The 13,016-nt window shown below is 42.1% G+C and overlaps 1 protein-coding gene across 3 annotated transcripts in view; it reads right to left on the bottom strand.

Moving 5' to 3' along the window:
- Positions 1-10,123: 10,123 nt before the first annotated feature.
- TMEM38A (transmembrane protein 38A) overlaps positions 10,124-13,016 on the bottom strand; it is a 95,504-nt gene continuing 92,611 nt past the window's right edge. For all 3 annotated transcript variants that reach the window (XM_083180784.1, XM_083180767.1, XM_083180776.1), the window contains exon 6: positions 10,124-11,211. In XM_083180784.1, the coding sequence (XP_083036910.1) occupies positions 10,984-11,211 (228 nt within the window). In that variant the 3' untranslated portion in view covers positions 10,124-10,983. The remainder of the gene's footprint in view (positions 11,212-13,016) is intronic.

Raw genomic sequence — 13,016 nt, 5'->3', positions numbered from 1 at the left:
CGACATGAGTATTATGTGTGTACTATATACTGTATGTGTGTGTGTGAGAAAGGGAGGAATGAGGAAACTTACAGACGTGTACAGTCTTGTCATATATACTTTATTCATCTTGACTGTGCTACATGACCACGCTCCATAACTCACCACTTGCTCTGCTGCCAAGTTCTAACATTGTTTAATAATTTGTTTCTTGTGAAAACAATAATACAGTAGTTATTTTTTTTTATTTTTTATAACCATGTATAAGAGTAGACAACTGTATAATACACACAGTGTGCTCATAGTGTGTATATATATCTAACTAAATACTAGGACATAACTTTTTATTGGAGACAAAAGTTATGTATTTACTGAAAATAATGTTTAGGGGAAAATTAGCAGAAAAAGATGTAATGCAGGGTACACACCTGGACGACCCGCTCACGATGCACATCGTGCGTGGGTCGTCAGTGCTTCTTCCGACCTGCTCACGATGACGCGGGGGGGGGGCACGACCCACTCACCATGTGCACTGTGAGCAGGTCCGATCCGATGGTGACCCGCACCCGGGAGTATGGTTGTTATTCAGATCCTACATGCTGCAGGTAGGATCTGAAGAACGACCGACCGACCTGTGGGGCCGCGCATCGGATCGGTATCGGACCACACCAGGACAGAAAAGGGCCCAATCACCACACAATCTACATCCAATCGGTCAGAATTTGATCTCGATTGATGGGATCGGACCCTTGACGTCCTGGTGTGTACCCTGCATAACTGCATAACACTAAGTATATAAAATGCAAAAGCAATGCACCATCCTATAACTACAAGAATTCTATCTATCGATCTACAGTATCTATCTATCTATCTATCTATCTATCTATCTATCTATCTATGGTATTTATGAATTCAAAGTATGTAAATGTGTTTGTTCTTCAAAAGCTCCTTAATAGCTTGATCGATCAGAACAAAATTTGGTACAAATAACCTTCATTGTCCAACTTAAAATACTGGTTGAAAAGTGAAAAATGACACCCCTCTGCCGCAAATACAAATATGTTATATATACAATGCATTGTCTGTCCAGCCTATCTGTAAAGCCTATCTGTGATGCAGTGGCATAACTATAATATGTGTATCTGTGATGCAGTGGCATAACTATAATATATGCCCCCCGGCTGATAATTTGGCACCACTTTAATGAAAGCAGGTGTGGCTTACAGGCACAGCCATTGTCACAGAGAAGGATGCTCTTACACCTGGCCAGGGCCTGTTGGAAGGGCCCGGGTCCCCCTAACCCCTCTCCTAACTGTCGCTGCTGCAGCAGCCTCTCTCCCCAGCTCTGCCCATGCTCAGTGCTGTTTACTGAGCCTGTCCTCTCCCTACCTGCATGGGGGTGAGATCATACCCACACCCAGGGGCGGATCCAGGATAAAATGACAGGGTGGGCACCATGATAAAAGAGGGTTTAGGTGGGGCAGGGGCGGTGTTAGTGGTGCCAGTGTACATGCGGCAGAGAGAGGGTGGGAATGGGATTAAAAATAGGCCCTGGCATTTAAAGTACGCAGGCCCACCATGGCGACAAAAGTGAAGGATGTAGTTGTGCGCTCGCCGAAGGCGCGCTCCGGAAAAGGGTGTGTGGCCACTCAACAGGGGGCGCGTCCTTGAGTGTAGTGTACAACACCATATACAACTGCTACACATTATGCAACAAAATACTAGACCCCATTATACTTGCCCCTTACACATGATGCCAAATAGAATGAGCCAAAATTCACATAATGCCACACGGATTGAGCCAAAATTCACATAATGCCACATGGATTGTGCCAAAATTCACATAATGCCACATGGATTGTGCCAAAATTCACATAATGCCACATGGATTGTATCAAAATTCACATAATGCCACATGGATTGAGACAGAATTCACATAATGCCACACAGATTAAGCCAAAATTCACAATACGCTTCATAAACAGGGACATTGTCCACCAAAGGCGCGCATTAAACGTTTACACCATAATGTCCATTACACGTTAAGTTACACGCCATTATGTCCATTATGTATTATGCCGAACACCATAATGCCTATTAAAAATTATGCTACATAAGTGCTGCTTATCTACATGCTCATTGCCAGAGGTTCCATGCTCATTGCCATGTGGGATTACATGCTCATTGCCAAGGGGGAATACATGCTCGCGGTAAATGGGGTACAGCCACCGCCAGGCAGAAGTGATAGTCACTGACAGTGGCAGAGCCTGGCTGTATTCAGAGCACTGCAGGTCCCGGCTATTTGAAATAATACCCCTTTCACACCAGAAAATGCATTCCCAGGTTGGCCCCATTTACACCAGCCTAGTCCTTGCATTTTCCGGTGTGAGGGGGAGAGAAAACCACCCCTCCCCCCTTTAACCAGTTATCTCACATAACCGGCTATATCTTCGGAACCAACGGACCCATTTACATGAGACAAGTATCATATTGAAGAACTTTTGAGTGGGCTTTGAATGATTTTGGTCCATTGAAACTGGAATGTTTGGTTCCAGAGTAATCTGCCCTCAAAGAACATGAACAGCTATGAAATTACATTTCAAAAATAAAAAAAATCGGTTTACATGCAATATCTCTGGAACTGATTGACCGATATGGACTAGCCTGATATCATATTGAAGGCCCAGCGATTTGGAATTGAATGAGATCAACCACAAGCTTCTGTGATGCTAGGGGGGGGAACTGGCAGCCGTCAGAACTGGGTGGGGGTCGGAATTGACGGGTCCCATATTATCCTATGGAGAAAAAACGTTACAGCTTTGCCAGGCGATAACTCCGGTTCCCGGGGGGCTAGAGACACAGGGCTGGGCTCGTTGGAAAGCCCTGGTCCTCAGCTACAAAATGAAATGACAGGGGGGGCATGTGCCCAGGTGCCCCCCCCCGAATCCGCCACTGCCCACACCCCACTGCGCCGCATTAGAGATCAGCAACCCCCCACACTCTCATTTTACTGGGGCTCAGCAGAACTGTCAGCGTCCCTGGGCATAGCATGAACCAGCATGAACCACAAGGCCGTGCTATAAACTCAAACACAATATCCCCTTGTAGCCGCATGGACAAAATGGTCACTACGGCACTAAAAAGTTGAACCCTGTGCCGCAGCACCATCTTTGAAGGGACCAATTAATTAGCTCCCAATGCCCTAGCACTGCAGGAGTGCTGCAGTCGGGACTGACCCTAATGGCTGCAGCTATTTGGTCTGTTATCCCCAGTGCACTACACTGCACTAAAGAGAGAGCCCCAACAAACCTAGACTGAAGGGCTTGGGGAGCAGAGTGTTGGGCAGTGAATAGAATCAAAAGTTAAATGTTTTAAGTAAACCATAAAAATGTGTTTTAAATATATGTGCAGCACTGATGCAGTGCTGCCGGTGGCTAAAGTAGCCCAAAGTATATGTATTTAAGTGTATTTTAAAATGTATTTTAAATGTATAAAAATGTACTGACTTGTCTGGTTGTCTAGGGGGAATCCTGAGCTGCTGGGTCTCCCTGACCACCTTCCATGGCCAGCAGAATTTGCCCGGGATGTTGGCTGCCCATCTCAGGAGCCCGGATTCAGGCTAAAGAGGGTCATCTGGGTATGGATCATTGGGTAGACAGCAATTTAGTCAACAAGCATTAGGTCACCACCACTAGGTCGACATGCATTAAGGACAACATGACTCAAGGTTGACATGGAGGAAGGTTGACAAGACTGAAGGTTGGCATGGGTTAGGGTGACAGGGTCATTAGGTCAACAAAAGCATTAGCTCAACATGGGGAGTTAACAGTCAAAAGGTCAACATTGAGATTTTCACTGAAACGTAGCACTGCATCCCCTCGCATGGTCGCATGGCTCGCTGTGATCGCCATGCTTCGGTCACAGTGCCTCGCTTTGCCCGGCACACTATTTTATTCTCCCCCCAGGCCCTAGTGGATGGTAGGGCATGAAATACCGCCCTGTTGACCCCCCAATAAAACCCAGCGGCGAGGGGTCGTGCTCATTAGAACGCCCAGCGTTTCATGAGCGTTCCCATGAAAACGCTGGGAGTTTCCATATAAATGGACCTGTGACATGGGTGCGGGGGGCGTGCAGCTGCCCGCCTGCTTCCCGCACAAGGTCTCCCGCAGATGTAAGACATGAGGGGTGAAATTTAATAGGATGAGAGATTTAGAAAGTGAGAAATATCCACTTCTTTTTAAAGTGGCATTCATTTAGATTTCAAAATCAAACTGGTTTTGCAGTGTAAATGATTGCCGCTTAAAAAAAACCTGGAGATTTCTTACTTTCTGAATCTCTCATCCTATTAAATTTCACTCAAGGTGTCTTACATCTGCAAGAGCTGTAGAAATCATTTGATGGTCGGCGACCATTGAATGATTTCTTCCCCACACGCAAACTGTGAATTGATGTTTATGCTGGGATGTGTAGCTCAACAACAGCTGGAGGGCCAAAAGGTTTCCCATCATTGCTCTAGCACAGGCATGTCCAACGTTGGCCCTCCAGATGTTGTGAACCTATACATCCCAGCATACTTTGCCACAGTTTTGCTGTTAGAGAATGCTAAAACTATTGCAAAGCATGCTGGGATGTGTAGTTTCAAAACATCTGGAGGGCCAACGTTGGACATGCCTGCTCTAGCACAATGATCAATGGACTAGTCTAGTGGTTCTCAAACTTGGTCCTTTAGGACCCCACACAGTTCATGTTTTCCAGCTCACCCGGTAGTGACACATTTTAAAAGATCCACAGGTGGAGCTTATTATTTCACTTAGACCTGAAAAACATGCACTGTGTGGGGTCCTGAGGACTGAGTTTAAGAACCTGTGGACTAGTCTTTAAGACTTTTTGAGGAAATAAACATTTTGACCTTAAGTCGACTGTTCGTCATCTAGCGACTTCCAGGAAAACGAGTAGTCCCATTCCCAGTGCCTGATTAACCAGCAGGCTGATTAGGCTGTATCCTAGGGCACCAGGACTGGGGTGGGGGCACCCCAGGCCAATATTGACGGGCGAAGAATAAAAAAAAAAGCTTCATTTATTCCAAGCATGTGCCAAGGGGGGGGGGGGTAAAGTTCTTAAGGTGCCTGCAAGATGGCTGAGCCAATGTAACTTACTGATGGAACTATTACTTTATGTACAGTGTGCTACAGTGCCAGGCAGGCAGCCTAAAGCCTTCTTCCAATGCCACAAGCATTAGATTCTACATGCAAGTTGTATAACATGCATACACATGGGCAGTATGAATGACTAGTCCCGGAGCACCCGTACATATGTGTTTAGAAACATTACAAGGGGAGCTACATGTGTATTAGCCTTGGAACCTTTAATCTGGCCCTGCCCGTTCCTCACCAGTCCTGGTTTTAGCCCAGCATCTCCAAGCTCTCCCCTTGGTAAGCTACCAATGCAGAGCCTGGTCAATAATCAGTTACAAGTGGGAGCCAACCAACGCCAGTCAAGAAGTGTGTCAGCAATGCACAAATGCATAAACAGCAGTAAAGCGATTTCAGTTATCCCGACATTGACAGCTACCACTCTGCCTGTATCCTTAGTCAGGCACGGGATTGGTTTTCCGTTACATCCCCCAAACCCTGGGTCCTTATAGAAATATCCTTTGCAGGAAAATACAACCTTACTGACCTACTGTTACTCCCCAAGAGGGCCCTGGTGTTGCAATTAGGACTATTTTGCGAGCCTGGCATGCTGTCATCTCTGCAGACCCTGACGTGTCCCTACCGGCCCCCAGCCTCCCAATTAAAACTCTTGCCAACCTCATCCCCGATCTCCGATTAGACCCTTGGATGGAGAAAGGCATTACTTGTTTGAAGGATATTTTTGGTACAGATTCCTTACTTCCCTTTTCCCAACTACAGTCTCAATTTGATATCCCTAAAGGCGATTTTTTTTAAATATCTACAAATACGCCACTGGCTATCTGCCTATATGGTTAAACCATCTACTGTCCTATGTCTACCTGCTGTTATGCATTTTAGATTGACCTCACCTAACCACAGAGGTGGTATATCTCGGTGGTACCAGCATATTGTCTTGTTTGGTAAGAAGGGTAAATTAGCATCTCAATCTAAATGGGAAAGAGATTTGTCTAGAGTGTTTCAGGATACGGAGTGGGATTCGATCTCGTTATCCTGTTTTAAGGTATCAAAATGCCTCCAACACTGTGAAATGTTCTATAAGCTATGCCATAGGGCCTACTTTACCCCACAGCGGCTGCACCTTATCTGGCCCTCGGCATCCTGTCTCTGCTGGAGAAACTGTGGATGCAATGGGACAATTCTACATATTTTCTGGGATTGCCCAGCTCTGCAGCCGCTGTGGATCGAAGTATTCTCCCTCATAAACGACGTTCTTAGGATGTCTGTCCCTTTCGACCCTGTAGTGGCTCTGTTCCACCACACCCAAGTTCCTCTCCTAAGCTGCGACAGATACATCATGGGACATATTCTGATCTCCACCAAGGCAGCCATTGGACAACTGTGGAAATCCCAGTCTATTCCCAGTATACAAACTATTATTAATAACACTCACAAGCATTTTATATTTGAGACGGCTGGTTGTAGATACTCCTCCTCCACCTCCTAAATTCATATAAAATGGTATAAATGGAGTGAATACCGAGAGAGACAAGGTCAATCTACCATGAGTAGCGACCATGTTGATGTATTGGCTTTACAGTCGCCTGAGCCTGGCAATTCCTCTTGATCATTTTTGATGACAGTAGGAAGTGTGTGATATTTGTTTGTGTCCCCCTGTCCTTGTTATACCCTTCTGTGTCCGTGTTGTCTTGTCCCGTTTTGTATGGTTTTCTTTTTCACCTTCTATATACAGGTTTTGAGTTTTGAAGGGCTACACGTATAGATATCGTTCTATAATTTTCAGTATTTCGTTGTTTCATTCCTATATGTGTTTACCATATAAGCTATTACTGTTGTATGTATATTCATACTTCTATATGTTTTGTAATCAATAAAAATTTAATATTTAAAAAAAAAAAGTGATTTCAGGGCCATTGGTGGCAGCATCATACCTGGAGTCAGTAACAGGCATTACTAGCTGTAAGAGGGAATCCCTTATTGGCAAGGTCCCATGAGACCCAAACCCAGCCTGCGATCGCTTGAGGGAAATGGGATTGGCTGCAATATAAGGATTGCCAGATAAAATTTCCCTTTCACCAAGAATAAAATATTGGTGCAATGCTGCTTTGTGGTCGCATCTATTTTGGATCTAAAATCTTACCTAGGGTGCCAAATCAGTCAGGACCAGTCCAGTCATCACTGTGTATTATTGCTCTAGCCCTCCAGCATTTGCAAGACATTCTCCCCTCAAACGGCATATCTGGTGATGCATCTACATCTAATTTTGCTACAATTGCATGAACACACACCTACTGTACTCTGCTTGCACTTACCAGCTCCTTTTCTGCTCATTTTGCATTTGCAGACATATAATAGGACACAAGTCAGTAATACACAATAATCGACATGCAGACATACAGTATACAGTATGTACACACAAAAAGAATATATATGTACTTTATGTAACTGGAGGAAATTCCTGTTTGAATAAATTGTTCAGTAAATGATCAGGTTAATAGATTACAGGTTAATCAAGAACACCGTTTTTGCCAGACAAAAATGTGTGGTTTGTTTCGCCATGCATTTTAAAACACTGGTCAAGCTGTTCAATCACTGTGTTTTTTTTTTATATATTCTTTATTTAAGTTTTTTCAAGTATATAAAACAAATACAAAAGCACAAACACAGACAATACGATCTTACAAAAACTTAGGTGGATACATAGGTTCACTAGGCATATGTGTCAGAGTTTATTACAACATTTTCGTATTAACTTTAATGTGACTCTGCCCTTTCTTCACGCCACATTCTGGCCTTATAGTAAGGAGGAGTAAACTGTTCTGTCATTACAGATGAATTAGGCCTAGAAGGTAGAGTTCTCTGACCACCTTACAATGGTAATTGAATGACTAGATTCGTAAGTCTAGGGGGATTGGGTAGGGGACAAATTAACATAACAGGGAAGTGGGGTGGGAAAGCTAAGGGACAAAGTGGTAATTCCCATGGGAAGGGAGGGAAGTTAATATTGTAATGGCGGACGGGGGTGTCTCAATCTGTCTCATCTCGTCGGATCATCCCAAGTGCATCCTGAGTGTAGGGTCTCCTGTATGTATGAACTCAGAATTAAGAGAATCCTACATCCTCCTAATTTCCAGTAGAGGGGCCGGGGTCTACCTGCTCCTTGTATGTTACTGATGATTTGAAATCGATCCACTGTAACCATGTCGACATATAGTCGATTTGTTTGTCTAGAGCATCGTAGTAAATATCTTCCATGGTGCAATAGAAATCGATTCTGGTAAACCACTCCCAAATTGTTGGGGGTTTCGTGTCCCTCCAGTGTGTCGGAATTACTGCTCTGGCGGCATTGTTCAGGTGTTTCAATCACTGTGTTTTAACCACATTACAATATCTTGAATTTCAACAGAGTCTGGTTTAATTCATAGTTGCCTACCCTCCTGCATTCTGCAGGAGACTCCCTGAAATAGCAGCAATCTCCCTCTCTCCCTCATTAGTCTACCAATCTCCCTTATTTCACCTAGCCCACATTACACTGTTATATTTTTTGGGGAAAAAAGGAATGAGAGACAGATACATTTACATTGAATCATCAGCACCATTTCCCAGCACTTTAGAAAGTATAGTAGCTCTTACTAACTGCATTGGGGCTCATCTACATTTGGATATAAGTTGTCATTTTACTAGATTCCTCTCACCCACGCTTCTAGGTGTCACATTCACAATGTCTTTTCACAATCTCTCCATATATGGAACTAGACACGCCCAATGGGTGGAGCATGACACGCCCCCTCAATGGGGCACATTGAAAATTATGTTACCAACTATAATCTCCCTGAAACTAGTTTTCAAAAGTAGGTAACTATGGTTTAATTTTGTATGATAATCACTTGGGTCAGCTAAATTTACTTTTGGCACCTCATACTCCCTATTCACATAAAAAAGTACCTTTGCTTTATTTTCAGCTATTTGTTTTTGCCAAGACACTTACAGATGGGCATGTTTGTTTAAAATACATGGCACAAGTCTCATTGTATTATCTCCACATCTATTAGCATACGTGTGGGCTACAGACTGTTATTTTACGAGCACAGCCCTCCTGTCATTTTGACTGTCTGTAACTACCGAGTTTGTTTTATACCTATTTCTAATTGTAAAGTGCAATGGAACTTGTTGCACTGTTTAAGAAACTGTTAATAAAAATAAATGTGTATGATGTTAAACAAATTATTCTAAAATACTATGAAACTGTTAAACTTTCAAACTTCTTTAATCAGGCAATAAATATTGGGCAACAAAAACATTTAAAAAATTTGTCTAAAGGTGATTAATAACCCCAAAATGTATGAAACACAAAACCAATGGAACAACATTTTTATTCATGTAAATCATTCATCTCCATGCAGATAAGTACACGTTCACCAATTTAACATGAAAAGCTCTTTCAATAAATGGAAAAACAAAGGGAGTCACACCGATGCAGTGCATACATATAAAACAAATTGCATAATTTTTATACTTCCGCTTTATGGCTGACTGAGGCCTGCTGGTAGACAGATCATAATTATAATAATAATAATGCCATTATGATAGACCTATTGTTTTGTGGCGGCCTGGAGTCATAGAACCATCCGCCCTATTGTTATTCTGGCCCTGGTCATACTTCAGAGGGCTGATTATAAAAATGATTTGAATAATACAAAGAAGATATTTATAACTTCGAAATATGACTTTGTATTATTGGGGGTTATTCTAGTCCATTCTTTCTGACAAAATCCTTCTTAGATGGACAAAACCATGTGCACTGCGGGTGGGGCAGATGTAACTTGTGCAGAGAGAATTAGATTTGGGTGGGGTTTTTCTTCAAAGTGAGATCTATATTGAAGTGTAAAATCATGCAGTCAGTATTTTCCCTGCACAGAAACAAAATAACTCACCCAAATCTAATTCTCTCTGCACATGTTACATCTGCCCCCCTGCAGTGCACATGGTTTTGTCCATCTAAGAAGGATTTTGTCAGAAAGAATGAACTAGAATAAACCCCATTATTATTATTATTATTATTATTATTATTATTATCTTTGTATTTTTAAAGAATTCTTGTAGTTAAAAATCATCACAAAATCATATATTATATTTATAAATCTGGCTCTGATACTAGCCACTGCCCCCCAGCCTTGACCTCATCGCACCTCACTGCCTCCACCATGTTTTCAGGCTTTATAAGCACGGAGCAAATCTTAGATCATCTGCTCTTTTTTGTCCAGTGTGGCCATTTATATCTTTATTTATTATTTCCAGAACATAAAATAAACCTAAAATAAATGCTTCTGCCTTATTTAGAAAATAATTTAAACCCTTTAAATAGAAAATTGGATAAGCGATTAGATTGCGAAGCAGTTCAATATTTTTAAATATATTCCTAAAAATAAATATTAAATTATTAAGTTATATTAAAAACACTTTCTATTTTTTAGCAAACCGAAATGATTAGATTTCTTTTAGTTAAGTGTGATCTGCTGCACATATACATTACTACCGGAGGGTCATATCTTTGTTAGGGAAATAGGACTATTCTCATGTACTCAGCCCCACAATAATATGTGTCTCTGCAAGGTACGTTACAATGATCTTGCATCCTTTTGCTGATGGATTGCTTGTAGAAACTATTTGGATATCTTCCGCTCTGGCAGTTCTTTTGAACTTGCGAAATCCAGAATAGTAATTGCGGGAGTTCCATTTACATCATTAAAACCAATTAAAAAAGGAAAAAGAAAAGGCTAAAGTTTTCCATGAAGACTGCTTTGGACAATGCATAGTGCGCTGAGATGTCTCATTTGGGGACCTGTGATCCTCACTCAGCCTTCTTCACTTTCCTTTTGCGAGTACCCTCATTTAGTTCTTCTTTAGATTTTGCCTGTACTGAATGTGACACCTCGTGGTGGTGGTCATCATGATGGTGATGATGGTGGTCATCATGATCATCGTGGTTACCATTTGCAGATCCAAAAAGAATAGGGCAGATGCCGTTCTCTACAGGAGCGAAAGGTGACCCATGGGAGTGAGTGGCTGTCATGAAGATCTACATCAGGAAAAGGCAACACATGCAGAGGGTAGAGAGTCAGAAAGTGGAACATACAATACATTCTATATAACTTCTACTGTGAAATAGGACAGGAACTAACTACTACTGTATATCTCCATTAAGGTAACATATTTATATATGAATCATACAGGTATATTATGGACCTATTATTCTTTCACAAAATGTCTACTGCAGCGCTATTATTGTTCTTATGGAAACATCCAATACCACATCAACAGTTGGTCAGTTATGCTTGCTTTCACATCACTTGCCTTGTATATCCTTTTGCCTATGGGGATTAATCGTTCATACAGAGCCTGTTTATTAAATATAATTAAGCTGGGTACACATTAGGCCAGTGGTTCCCAACCTCATTCCTCAAGTACTAACTTTCCTCCAACCATCCAACTAGTTGGTTGGTTGGACTGAAAATCTGGTACTGTATGGGGGCAAATGCCAATAAGCAATTTGCTTACAAACTCAGGAAAATGGACAAAAACATTCAGCGAAATTGTTTAAATCAAATAGGTCCAACTACAGTACATTGTCTGAGTGACAGTTGTCCATTTTCCGATTTGGTAACAAATGACATTGCTCCTATCCAGTACCAGGTTTCTATTCCATCCACCAACTAGTTGGATGGTTGGAGGAAAGTTGGTCTGATGTGTGGCCAGCATTAGTAATAAATGCACCTGCTGAGTGACTAAAGGTACCCATACATGGTGCGTTTTTCACGATGTGATGCAATGCACGCTCCCATGCACAGCACAGAAAGTCTGTGCAGCCCATGCTTTTAGTACTAGATTGCATCGTATCTAGTACAAAAAGCATGCTGTTGTAGCACATTGTATGCTTTTTGTACTAGATACAATCTAGTACTAAAAGCATGGAGTTCATTGCACCGTGTAGAACATGAACTGTTGGGGGTACTGGAGGACAGATGTTGGGAACCACTGCACTAGGCGATGTGTGTGCCCAGGGAGACTGGACGATGGGACAATAAAGGGGACCATCAGTGACAAGGTGTATACATGTTCAACAATTAGAACATTTTGTATTTGCGACCCATCAGAGTCTACAAAATCATTAAAATAGTGTGCAAAAGTAGTGTAGTGCAGAGCACATTCCAGCCTTCAGCATTATGCATTTTTTTTCACCAGACAAAATGTTCCACTTGCACCTATATTTGTAAACAGAAAATCACAAGTCGTTCACTAATGCTGGTTCCCAGCATCTGTATTGGTATTTCACCTGTCCCTGGCCATCTGCAAATAGTCTGATTTTCCCTGCCATACTGTATATGTATACTTTTTCAGTCTTCATGTGGTTGCAAATCTGTGCTTATTTTACTTGGCCTACATCCTAACGTCCCCATCCCTCCTAATCATGTTTATTCAGGCACAGTCATTTAAATATGTGCTGATTGGCAGGTACTTTGGTTTATGTACTAAGCCTTGGAGAGAGATAAAGTGTATGGGGACTTTCTCTTTCTCAGTTATCTCTCTCCAACCTTAACTAAATCTCCCTCCATGCCCTAACTGAAGTAGAACTCACTCTGAATCAGCCTCTTTATGTCAGTGCTTCAGATGCTTCTCTAAATTAATGAATCCCCCCACATTTTCTTTGGCTGCACTTCCATAGAGAATACAAATCGAACAATAGATACTGTCTCATTTGGGGCCTTTCATAGGTGCTAAAGCACCAACCTGTGCAGATTCTCCAATCCCCTTTCCCTTTATGAATTAACTTTTGGCACCCCTGGGGACGAGTAGGTGCAGACTTTCTTTTACTAAACAAACAAC

Source organism: Crinia signifera, chromosome 1 (assembly GCF_055691185.1).
Source record: "Crinia signifera chromosome 1, ASM5569118v1, whole genome shotgun sequence".
Taxonomy (NCBI): domain Eukaryota; kingdom Metazoa; phylum Chordata; class Amphibia; order Anura; family Myobatrachidae; genus Crinia; species Crinia signifera.
Note: the sequence above shows the minus strand (reverse complement) of the source record. Positions and strands in the feature narration are given on the sequence as shown.